Genomic DNA, 12,743 nt, shown 5'->3' with positions numbered 1-12,743 from the left:
GGCCAGGTTCCTTAGATGTCTTTTTTTTTTCCTTTCTAATATTAAGGGATTGGAACAACCTAGCATCATCGCAATTCTCTGGGGATGTAACTAAAGAAGAATGTCTCTTCTCGTTGCCACATGTCAAGTCGTGAATGTGCATCCTCTTCCCTTTGGCGTGTGTGTACTTGCGCGTGGGAGCCATTTTGGGCGCGTGTGCAGCACTTGAGGTCTGTTTTGTGCTCCATGCGACTGTTTTTCGTCCCGATTTTGATACTAACTCTCTTATGACTTGAATTAAACCTACCAGAAAAATTCCTGGAACCTTGGAGCTCCTAGCACGCAGAAAAGCAAACTCGGGAAGGCAGGAGCCATCCAAGTAAGTAACCATACATATTTTAGGCAAGTAATACCCGTAAAGATCTTTAGGATGAGCTAGCACTTAAAAATTTCATGTTAAGGACTTTGAAAGGACGCTTTTAGATTAGTATGTACTATGTTACGAAAAATTATAGTTACGCTGTGAAACATACGTTGTTTTATACAGAGAAAGAGAATATGCATGACTAGAATATGAGTCGAGCAATATCGATAAGTAAACTAGGTGAGAAAGAAGACATTACAGAAATACCCCTACGATGAGATTTGTGATTAATACTATTTTATATGCTATTAGGGTAGAATAAGAATTTCAGTTAATTTGTAAAGAGAAAATTTAAATTAAGATGGAGAATGTCAACACATTCTTTCAGGCTAATCATGAATCTAATTCCTTCCACGTGTAAAGAGAAGAAAATAAAAAGGTATTTACTGATATTTTTATTTATTTATATTATTATTATCCATACATTTCCACCGACAACACGTGGGCATCAAAAAAGAATTTAATTAGTTTAAATTCACATGGTAACATAAAATTAAAAGTAAATTTGTAAATAAACAAACTAACATGAGTGAGTTAATCAACTCGAATTTATTTTTAATGTTTTAAAAATACGATTTTAGTTATATATATATATATATATATATATTTCTTTTTTTATTATTTAATTTTATAATTTTTATTATTATTTATTCTACTATGACTCTTAAAATAATTTTATTTTATTTTAAAAAATTGAATAAATTACTCAAACAACCGTGTAATGAACCAATGTCCAGAATTCGAATTAGAATTTGTAAGCCAGATTTGTTCGCACATCGTAGTCATTCCAACATGTTTTGTCTTCATTCACATGCATCATGTTCATTTGTCCTCACTCACTACATCTCAGAAAAATTCTTAGGTCACCCAATATAGAATTGCTCTAATTAAAGCTCGTTTAACCATGATTTTCATATAATTGAGTCAACGAAAAGAAGGTACATTTTGTTGGTGTAGTATTGATTTTTAATTCTATTAAACTTTTCTTAGTCATTCTATTCTCATGTTCGCTCTCATTCAAATGTGGTCTCGGTTAATTCGTGTATCCCTCCTTTACTCGAGTGTCACAAACCCTAACCATCTGAACCCAAAAATATTATGGTTGGATTGGGCTGAGTTCGGTTCATTATTTAATCAGGGTTATTTAGGTTAAAAAATTTACTGACTCGAACAATTGGGTTTGCCCTAAAAACTCTCCAAACCCAACTCAATCCAATTCAATATATCAAGATCATTTTAACGATTCTAAGTATAGTCCAACTCATTACAAAATTCTTTTCGAATTGATTTCGATTCCCTCTTGCTATCTTAGCTTATTTCATTCAATATGAGAATCTAACCTCAAAAAAATCAAGCATGTACGCGTTAGATTAAAAGTAAACAAGATTCTTCACGTAATTGAATCACTATAAAACCTAATTCTCTCCTAAACATGTTCATTGTCTTCAAACATTGCATCTTATTGTTTTTCTCTTGTTCTTCCTTTTCACAATGGCAACACATTCTTGTCTACCAAGCCAATTTTCCTTTCTTACTCAACAACAAGTAGATGACTTTTTCAAAAAGTATGACAAAAATGGTGATGGTGTGATCACCATAGATGAGCTGACTGGAATTTTCCCTAACTTAGCTTGTTCTTCAGCTCAATCTAAGGCATCTAAAGCCCTACCTCCCCAACATAAAGTTAACTCAAAGCCTCCTAAGGTGACCTCAAAGGCTCAAAAAGAGCCCAAAGAGAAGGCCAAAGCCAAAGGTGATGAGAGCCATGCAAGCACACACAAGGTTAAAGAGCCAAAAACGAAGCCTGATGGGAAAGCCAAGGAACATCCTTTGCACAAAGATAGCTCAAAGTGGAACAAAGACCCAGCAAAGAAGTTAGTAGACAAAGCCCAAAAAGCCCCACCAAGAGACTTGAAGAATAAGTGGTCGTTTATGCGTTTAAGTCGAGAGCAAATAAAGGAGATTTTTAGGGAGCATGATGTCGATGGTGATGGTTTTCTCGACTATGGTGAGCTAACAATGGCATTTGGTTTCTTAGACCCAATTCTTCCATGTTATAAGGCTCGTGATGGTATAGCTTATGCAGATGCTAATAAAGATGGACTCATTAGTGAGGCTGAGCTTGACAAACTCATCGACTATGCTGAAAAACTCTATGGGAATGACTTGGTTTACTAAATCTTTGTAAATTATTCGAACTCAACAAAATGATAGTGTTCTTCGTTTCTTTTCCTTTTTGAATCCGAATAAAGTGATGTTTTTGGTGTATCATATTTGTTAGAGGCGATCGAAAAAAAGTAATAAGATTTTAGAATTCATTGAACATGGAACATTACATATCAACTTCAACATGATTATTGTATAATATATCCATGTGTATCTATAATATTTACATTATCGTCACAATGAGGTTACTAGTTTGTATGGATGGATGTATGAGATAGGAATTATATAATTACTTTTAAATTTTATGAGATTTTAGTTATTATGCAACATGTACAGTGGATAAATATAATTATCAACATGACACTCGAATCCAAAATAAAAATTCCAACCCAAGCCATGTATGCACCTATTCTATACAGGTAGGATATATTTGTTCATCGTTAGCCCACTAGAATCAAGCCCAATAATTATGAATTCAATGTCTACATATCTTACGAGAGAGATATAGGTATTTCAGAATAAAAATTAAGATCTTTTAAGAATAAATTTGTTCTACCGTGTTTAACCTCTATTATTAACACCCCTCCGCCCCATTAAGTTTTTTTATCCCAAGCAATCCCAATCAAAGAAAATTGTAGTAGTGTTCTACACCGTATCTTGTAATCTGTAACTGGTTGGTCTTAATAAAAGTGTTGGTGTTTTACCAAGGTTGGTATAGGTTTTCAAATCTCTTGGAATTACTTAGTATGTTCTATGGTCGGAGTTTTGTTTGATCTTCTACATCAGAAAGGATTTCTTGAGATTATTAGTGAGAGAGTTTCTTTTGTTGTGAGTGACTTGACTCTGCAAGTTCTGTCTCGAAAACTAGCTTGTTTGGTAGTACTGAGGTATTGCCAACACGATGGGTGATCTCCAAGACATCGGAGGAATCGAAAAAGTCAAGAGCAATAACTATATTACGTGGACAACATGCATGATGTTCTATCTAAAAGGACAAGACCTTTGGAAGGTTGTTGGCAAAAGCAAAATTATTACACCTCTAGAGGAGAATGCTAATCGCCCTTGCCTTTAGATTAAGCTGTTTTCTACTTGATTTTGACCTTGTTCATAGATTGCAAAATCATTTTAATTTATTTTTGTGTCTGAGAAAAAAATAAAAAAGACACACAAAGAAATATGAAACAAGCCAAAGAGAACAATAATAACGAAAACCAGGCCCAAAGTAGTTCTTGAAGATGGAACACTCTTTTAACATTAAATTCAATTTATCCTTAAGAACAACATATTTGAGAATAAGTTGTAAAGCTCTTGAAACAAACTCATATCCGAGAAGAAGCTGCAAAACGCTCCATCGAGCCATCTATGTTTTTTTTTTACAGCCCGTGATAATCGGCTTTTGAGTATTATTTTTTTCTTTTATATTCAATTTTGCCGTGGAACAAAAAAGGTCGATATGGAACTAAGAAACAAGAAAAGTATATAAACTTGAACTAGCCAATTTGGTCTAATAGCTTAACCTCGGATTGAAGGTCATTACCTTCTCTAGAACGAAGATTGTAGGTGCACCGACATTCAGGTTGCACCTCGAGGGCATAAGAGACAATTCTAGAATGACAACGATGATGAAAGAGACTAACAGAACGAAGATTTGAGATACTCATAATCATGTATATTATTGTCTAACAACACACAAAGTGGAACAATATTATTTATTCATTCAATAATATAATAAATTAGGTAGGTTGTGAGATCCGATTGGGGAGGAGAACGAATCATTCTCTTTAAGGGTGTGAAAACATTCTCTTAGCAGACACGTTTTAAAAACCTTAAGAGAAAGCCCGAAAGGAAAAGTTCAAAGAGGACAATATCGTAGACTTGGGCCATTACAAATGATATAAGAGCCAGACACTGGCCCGGTGTAAGTGAGGATGAAAATATTTACTTATAATAACCATGGTCTTACGCACGTTCTATGATATATTATTTTCATATATAAAGCATAAGTTCCACCAAATGTAAATACAAATAATAATAATAATAATAAAAAGTTGAGAGAATAAAGGTGATGTTCTATTTACCTAATCCTTCAATCTTATTCTTCGAATCATACTTTAATTCATTTTCTTCCCCACCCTAACAATTGTCAATTCTAAGGTAATCACAAAATACTTTTCTTATTCATTTCATTTTTTTATCATAAAAAATATAAGAACGAAGATTTGAAACTCTGATCTTAAAATTTAATAAATATTTCTTTTTTAAAGTGATCAACGACGTGTTAGATATTATAAAGATATTTACTTGTCGAATAACCAATTTCCTTTATTAGTAGAAAGTCTAAATCTTTGTGTTCACGCTTAGTTTTAGTTCAAAAAACAAGTGGAGGTGGAGTGATTTGAGCTTTTAACTTGTTGGTCGAAGGTGTATACCTTAACTAGTTGATTTCTATTCAAGTTGGTCTTGTCCTTATATTTTATAGTTGAGAAAAAAACTTGTAAATAATATAATTGTGGCTAGTTAGATTAAGTCATGACTCGGAGAAAAACTAGGTCAAGACCAAAAATAATGTGATGCAACAAGAATATAGGAGAATACAATAGAAATTTGCCATAGAATTTCACGTAATTTTAAAACATTCAACAACATATCTAAAATGAATGTAAATATGTATACATGTACATGTGTTCAATTTGTTCTTAAAAGAGAGACAGGATCGGAATTTAAAAGATGTATATGATATGACAAACTACAAAAAATATGTGGAAAAGATAGATGTCCTAGATTGATACGCCTTTGTGGTGTGAGTCGCACTCCAATGTCGGGTTGGGTGAGGGTCTGTGTCATGTATCGGTGCACATAGTGTATGCGTCACTCTGTTACGCATGTGATGTGTGTCCACCATTGACTTGAGACATGCCTCCATGGACGATGATCGACATGTGTCTATAGGTTCTTTTTTTTTTTTGTTTTTTTTTTTTTTTGGTTAGAATTTGTGAGTTTTGCATTCCAAACCATTTTCTTTTTATTTTTGTAACTCTTAATTCTTAACTCAAAATGATTTTATTCCTAGATGAGAGTTGTAAATCTCTAACCATCCAAATGTAATTTTTTTATAATTTTTAAACAACGGCGTATTAAAATAAACACATTCAAATTACAGAATTTATTCAGTCTTACTTTTGATTTTGGAGGCGATTCTTTACCATATTTCTATATAAAACTTATGGAGATCCACTCCAAGATAAATATTCTAAAATTTTACGGTCTAATAGTTCATCATTAGCTCATAGATGTTAAAGGTAAATCGTAGTTAAATACCCGTAGATTAATCTCGCATTTTTTGCTTGTTTATTGACGGAATGGATTGATTCAAGTGCCAACGACGGTGGAGATCGTTTTTCTTTTCTATCTTTCTTCTTCCTTTTCAATTACATGCTTATGGGGCGATAACAACACTCAGAGTGTAGATACACAAATTCACATCCACAGTTTCTACACGAATATGTACAAACAGTACCAAAAAAAAAAATAGTAAACCATAAAACAATTTTCTCTTTATTTGACTTTGATCCGAATTTTCTAACAAAACTGAGAATAAAAATCAACATTGTTCACAAAATATTAATAAAAAAACATCTTCATGTAAAATCCAAAGAGTTTGAATCATAATTCAGATCTATCTCGATTTCTATAATACCATAGCTTGTGTACGCTCTCGTCTCAACTGCATAGCTTAAATTCTATCTGAACATGTAAAGTAGCATCGATAGATCCTAAAAATACTTGGACTTTCAAATCTTTATTAAGTTTTGGAGCACATCAATTTTCATAACCAGCCTCTTTGGAGCTCAAATCATTCATGAATGATCACCATATAGCTCCTTGGAACTCATCTATCTCGTTATGATTACTTTTTTTTATTTTTTATAATCTAGTTAATTAACTCTTTAATACTCCTTGCAATCATTCATCATAATCTACCCTTAGAATTTATTGTTTCCTTAGATACTCAGAGTTCATTGTTTCTTATAATCTAGTCCATTAAAGATCATCTATCATCTTATCGTCACATATAAATGTCGACCCATCTTAATAGTTCATGTGAGATCACACATTAGTTGGAGAGAGGAATAAAGCATCTCTTATAAAGGTTTGGAAACCTCTCCCTTGTAGAAGTGTTTTAAAATCGTGAGTCTGATGGCGACACCTAATGAGTCAAATCGAGGCTAATATGTCTACAAGAGATTTTTCTTTTTTTTTTTTTTTCAAAAGGGAAGAAACTTATATTGTTCATAAAACCCTTTTGAATAGATGTTTGGACGAGGGCCATATCTTTTTTCAAAGGGATGGTATAAGATTCTAATGATAATTATAATAATAACTAGTGTTATTTTCTATTCATCTAAAAGGCTAGAAAGTTAAGCCTAGTTTCTTTTTAGTTACTATAAAATGGTTGAACCATGTTAACATTTCTTCCATCTTCAAACATTTCATCCAAACTAACATAGCTTTAGTTTAACAATGCCTGCCTCCAAATTCCAAACTTGGGCTGAAGATGAAGCAAATCGATTGATGAAGAAGTATGACACAAATGGCGATGGTATGCTCACTAAAAAAGAGCTACAAGTCTTCCTCCACAAGGCTCGGGGTTCCACGCAACTCAATAATAATCAAGGATTTGTATCTAAGATCCCAAAAGCTAGCAACAATGTTGTGCACAAGCATAGCTCAAACTCTCACATGAAGCATAAAAAGCAGGTACAAGACAAAGGTAAGAAATCCTCGACAAAATTTCTTGATGGAGAGATGTCTAAGCTGCAACTTAGTCGTGAGCAAATGAAAGAGATTTTCAAAAATCATGATAGCAACAAAGATGGTTTTCTCGACATAAAAGAGGTAACAAAAGCTTTTGGTTTTCTAGGCTCAATTCTTCCGTTCAACAAAGCTCACTATGCTATGGCTTATGCGGATACTAATCATGATGGTCTCATCAGTGAATTTGAACTTGACAAGCTCATAGATTATGCAAGTAAATTTATTAACAAGAAATGAGCCTAAATGTTAGCTACTTTCTCATGAATTCTATGTATGAAGTTATGTAACTTCAAGTAAATCATTGTGAAAGAATGATTTGAAAATAAAATAAAGAGAAGTATGTTAGAATAATAAAATTTTCTTTCTATATTATCAATACTAGTGTGTTTTTGTTTCTCTGTTGCAACTAAAGAAAACGAGATCCATTTGAATGAAACTCTAAGACCAATAAAATGTAAGTTTGATTATACAAAAGTTTTTTTGAAGACTTCTTACGTCAGCTTCTCCACTTCTACTCGGGATACCCCATCCCGGTTTCAAGAATTCGAGTGGATAGTTAAGCTCAAGATGAGTGAACATCTTCTTGAACCAGAGCAATAATAACATTCACTAAACATTCGAAAGGCAGAGGAATCACGAATCTCCACAATGGTGTGGATATTGTCCATTTTGAGCTCATGGCTTTGCCTCATATAAATCCTTATTTATAAACTCATAATCATTCCCTAAATTAGTCAATATGGAACACCCCAACAAAAGAGTATCTCCTTGCACAAAACTTCAAATTGAGTGGTAGAGTTTTTATCCCTTTTATGTTTTTACTATTTTTTTTTTTTCTAAGTTTCTAGAGCTATTAGAGGTGAATTTTAAAAGTCAAATTTTCTTCTAAGAAGGTCCGAGTCATTAAAAAATTTTAAATAAGTCATTGAATAGATCTCACATCAACATTAAAGACAAATTTGTTGTATGTTACAATCCTCACACCTTAAGAACTTTTATACTAAAAAATTTCTAATCTTGGAATAATTTTGTCTTAAAAATTTAACATATGGAATCAACCCAAGGTAAGACTTTGATATCAAATGATATGAAAATCACTACAAGGGAGTAAGATTCAGATTACTTTATTGATCGAATATCTCAAGGTAAGAACATTGTTTGAAATTCGAATCACTCTACAAACAAAATTGATCCTGTCGAGCTTGAATGATTCTACATGCAATTTAAACTACATAGAATTGTAAAAAAAACTTAATCATTGGCGAAAGAAAGCACAAATACTTCTTTTACTATATTTTCCAAGTCTACTTACAAATACAACATACAACGTATATGACTTTATATAGCCTCAAAATGAAACTATTAAAAGCATTCCAAGAGTTGTAGCATTCATACGAACATAATTAACCATTATCTAAATGTAACCTAAAGTAAATAAAAAGTCTTAAAACATATTAATGAAATACAATGACTCTAAATTACTCTAAATTGTAATCTACCCAAAATTTATCACATGAAACTTCATTTTTCTTCCATATGGCATGAATTGAAATATCTTTTGATAATTTCAAGAGCATTTTTTTCATATTTTCGTTGAAATATATTGTATGATTGATGTTTCTTTATTCATATCACATTTTTACAATATTGAGACGTAAAGCAATTCATAGATTCTATAAAGAGATACCGGCGTAACCAATTTGTAAGCTATAGTGCCGATTCTCTCAAGAATTTCAAACGATATGATAAACTTGTATTTCTCGAGATTAACTCATTGATCTATTGATTATCATTTTTTAATTATTAAATAGATTTCTATACCATTTAGTGAAGGAGTTTTTTATATAACCTAAATACTTAACGGATTAAATTGGAAAATTCATTCTAACTTTTGATTTAATTTGAGCCGATATTTCGACTATGATCATATTATGCTCCAACATCATTCACAAATTAAGCTAAGAAAACTAAAAGTTGTTGTTGAGAAAACAATCTTGGTTATTATTATAATATTTGAAGATCTCCTTTATCTGCTCTCGATTAAATGGCACATTAGATGTCTTTTCATTAAGAACTTTTGTTGAGGAATTTGTAGCTTTCCCTGTACTTATATTTTTGGGTCTATATGAGCATTTGAGCTAAACTTGTGCGTAGCATTATCGTTTTCTTTTGGAATCTTAGATACAAATCCTCAATTGTTGAGTTGAGTTGATCCTCGAACGTCACGGAGAAAGGATTGTAGCTCTTCTTTAGTGAGAATACCTTCACCGTTTTTATCATACTTCTTGATCGATTCATTTGCTTCATTCTTGGCCCAAGCTTGGAGTTTAGAGACAAACATTGTTAAACTAAAACTTTTTTAGTTGAGAAGAAATGTGTGCGGGTTAAAGAAATCTTAAGATGGTTCAAGTATTTTATAGCGACTCAAAAAAGAACTTTTTGACCTTATAACCTTATTCCTTTTTTAGGTGAAAGGAATATAATCTTAATTATTATTTTTATTTTTTAAAAAGATTAGAATCAATACCGCCACTTTGAAAAAAAGACATAAATTTAAAACATGAATTTAAATTTGTATCTGTAACTTGTTATCAACATGTTTTTTTTAATGTTGGATAGAATTTTGTTGGGTCAAACAAAACATCCTTATTCTTAACACTTGTTTATCTAAATTTGGTGAAATTCAAATTTTGGGTACAAAAATTTAAGAATAGCAATTAATAAGTGTCATGGTCTGATTTTTTAGGCTTCAAATTTGGTGATTAAAAAGACACCGACCAAAACAAATATAAATAAAAGTAATATATGAAAATCTAATAAAATTTAAATCGAAATAGAGGCAACAAACACCACAATTACATAAAAAACAAACCTCTTTACAAGTCGATGATGTTCAAATTTATTACCGAAGAGAATAAATTTGGGATACAATCCGAACTAATTTAATCTTATCTATGGAATGATTTTAAGGGTTTAGGGTTTAGGGTTCACAGCAACACTATGATTAAACACAAAATCAAATTCAATTACCCGACTATGTCATTCAAATTTATTATAGATGAGAAAATGAGTTTTAGATACGATTACGAAACTACAACGGTTCAAGAGTATCCTCTCCACATTTTTCTTCAGTCACACGCTCCCCCATATCTCTCCCCTCAATTGACTCATTATTCGACCTCGAAATTTGTTGTATAGAAGGCCTCAAGTTACCCTAGCGTCGCCTCAAATTTTATTATACATAAAATTCTAAATCGTCTTCCATATACTTTATCTGAAACGGAAGTAGGACATGAATTGGAAGAGATTTTACAAGATACTACGAAGGTTGTCATTGAAACTCTAAGAAGCTCTTGAACTGACAAACAGAGGTCGAATAGGTCAAATACTCACGAGCCTATTCACATGCTTGGAGGATTTCCAACACGCGCAACCAGAGGAGGGATACACGCCTATTCACGCTTGGTGCTGGTGACATGTGTCGATCAACGATTAGCTCTTTCAGCTTCGGCGACGTGCATTCTAACTTAGAGGCACGCAAATTTATCTTTAAATTATCTTGTCGTGATCCGTGGCACAAACGAACGGTCACAAGTCATGAGTCGAATGTAAACGGTTTGGGTCGGTCGGTTGTGAATCTCAGATCGAGTCACCCATGGGTTCGCACTTGTCAACCAGACACTGACATGCGTCATGCAGTAACCTAACTGCGCTTTCTCCCCCGATAGTCGACCGTCGTTTCCTGACATGTGTCCTCCTTGGTTGGTCGGCACGTGTCTCCCCTCTTCGCTTACACGTGCCCTCGCGTTTCTACATTTCTTTTTCCAGATTTCGTAGTTTTTTTAATTTCTTTCGATTTTCATATCTTTTCCTACCTAACTCGAATCAATATAATTTCTTCATTAAATGCCTCGTCAGGACTCATGTGTTGTACGAACAAAGAAGAAATCAAAGAAAAGGAACTTTAACTTTTGTCGTACGTATTAGATATTTTGTCTTACAAAATAGATATGGTAGTATTATACACGAGCTTAGATTTTGTAGGCATGTAATTTAAATGCACGTAAATAATTAAGCTCCAAAAATTATTTATTTATTTTCGTATTCAATTATTTATTTTTGATGTTTTTATATAATCTAAATACTTGATGAATTAACAATATTTTGACTATGATCATATTAACAACATTCTTGTGCTTGCTCCAAAAAGAAACATTAACAAAAAAAAACAAAAAAAAAAAAAATTAATAATAAAGTAGGATTGAAATCTTTATTTCCTACTAACTTTCTCTTTATTTCATTTTCAATTATCTTTACAAAGATCGACTTCAAGTTACAATAATCTTCACACATGGGATTCACGAGAAAGTAGTTTATAAGCTCATTTCTTCTTAATGATTTTACAGACATAATCTATGAGTTTGTCGAGCTCAGCTTCATCGATAAGACCATTTTTATTAGCATCAACGTAAGACAAAGCATACTGATTGTAGTGTGGATGTATTGAGCCTAGAAAACTAAAAGCTTTTGTTACCTCTCCTTTATTGAGAAAACCATCTTTGTTGCTGTCATAATATTTGAAAATCTCCTTTATCTGCTCTCGACTAACGGGCACATTAGATGTCTTTTCATTAAGAACTTTTGTCGAGGAATTTGTAGCTTTCCCTTGAACTTGTGTTTTTGTTGAGCTAAATTTGTGCGTAGCATTATCGTTTGCTTTTGGGATCTTAGATACAAATCCTCGATTGTTGAGTTGAGTTGAGTTGATCCTCGAACGTCAATGAGAAAGGATTGTAGCTCTCCTTTAGTGAGAACACCATCACCGTTTTTGTCATACTTCTTGATCAATTCATTTGCTTCATTCTCCGTCCAAGCTTGGAGTTTGCAAACAAACATTGTTAAACGAAGGCTTTTTTAGTTTGAATGAAATGTTTGATGATGGAAAAAATCTTAAGATGGTTCAAATATTTTATAACAACTTTTGATTTACTCTCATTATTATTTTTTATTATTGTTTTTTAAAAGGTTCTTAGAATCTATACTTTTGCTTAATATTTGTTTTTAAAAAAAAAAATTAAAAAAAAAAATCTTCAAGCTTACCTCATACAATCAAAATCTACTTTAAAGATGGATTTTAATATTTCATGTTTAAATTATGAAATTTAATTGTCCAATTAAAGATACAAAGTATTTGCTCTATGCTAAAAGTATACAATGTTCGAAGTATTTGAAGATTTTTTTAATAGAATATGTATGATAAATTTGAATATAAACATTATAGAAAAAAGAAAAAAGAAAAAAGAAAAAAAAAAACCAACTTTCTAAAACTTTTACCTCAAATATTATTTTTCATGGTTAA

The 12,743-nt window shown here is 32.1% G+C and overlaps 1 protein-coding gene and 2 pseudogenes across 1 annotated transcript; 1 reads left to right on the top strand and 2 right to left on the bottom strand.

Moving 5' to 3' along the window:
- The window catches only part of LOC147791606 (uncharacterized), a 56,261-nt pseudogene extending 46,513 nt beyond the window's left edge, over positions 1 to 9,748 (bottom strand).
- On the top strand, positions 7,059 to 7,760 carry LOC111799284 (uncharacterized). Its single transcript, XM_023682766.2, has one exon. The coding sequence runs from the start codon at positions 7,091 to 7,093 to the stop codon at positions 7,619 to 7,621; it is 531 nt and encodes a 176-aa protein (XP_023538534.2). The 5' UTR covers positions 7,059 to 7,090; the 3' UTR covers positions 7,622 to 7,760.
- A 2,017-nt stretch (positions 9,749 to 11,765) lies between the features above and the next one.
- On the bottom strand, positions 11,766 to 12,280 carry LOC111798242 (uncharacterized; annotated as a pseudogene).
- Positions 12,281 to 12,743: the final 463 nt, after the last annotated feature.

Source organism: Cucurbita pepo, chromosome 7 (genome assembly GCF_057944985.1).
Source record: "Cucurbita pepo subsp. pepo isolate OVF chromosome 7, ASM5794498v1, whole genome shotgun sequence".
Taxonomy (NCBI): Eukaryota; Viridiplantae; Streptophyta; class Magnoliopsida; order Cucurbitales; family Cucurbitaceae; genus Cucurbita; species Cucurbita pepo.
The sequence above is the reverse complement of the archived record's forward strand: the minus strand, read 5'-3'. Positions and strand labels throughout refer to the sequence as shown.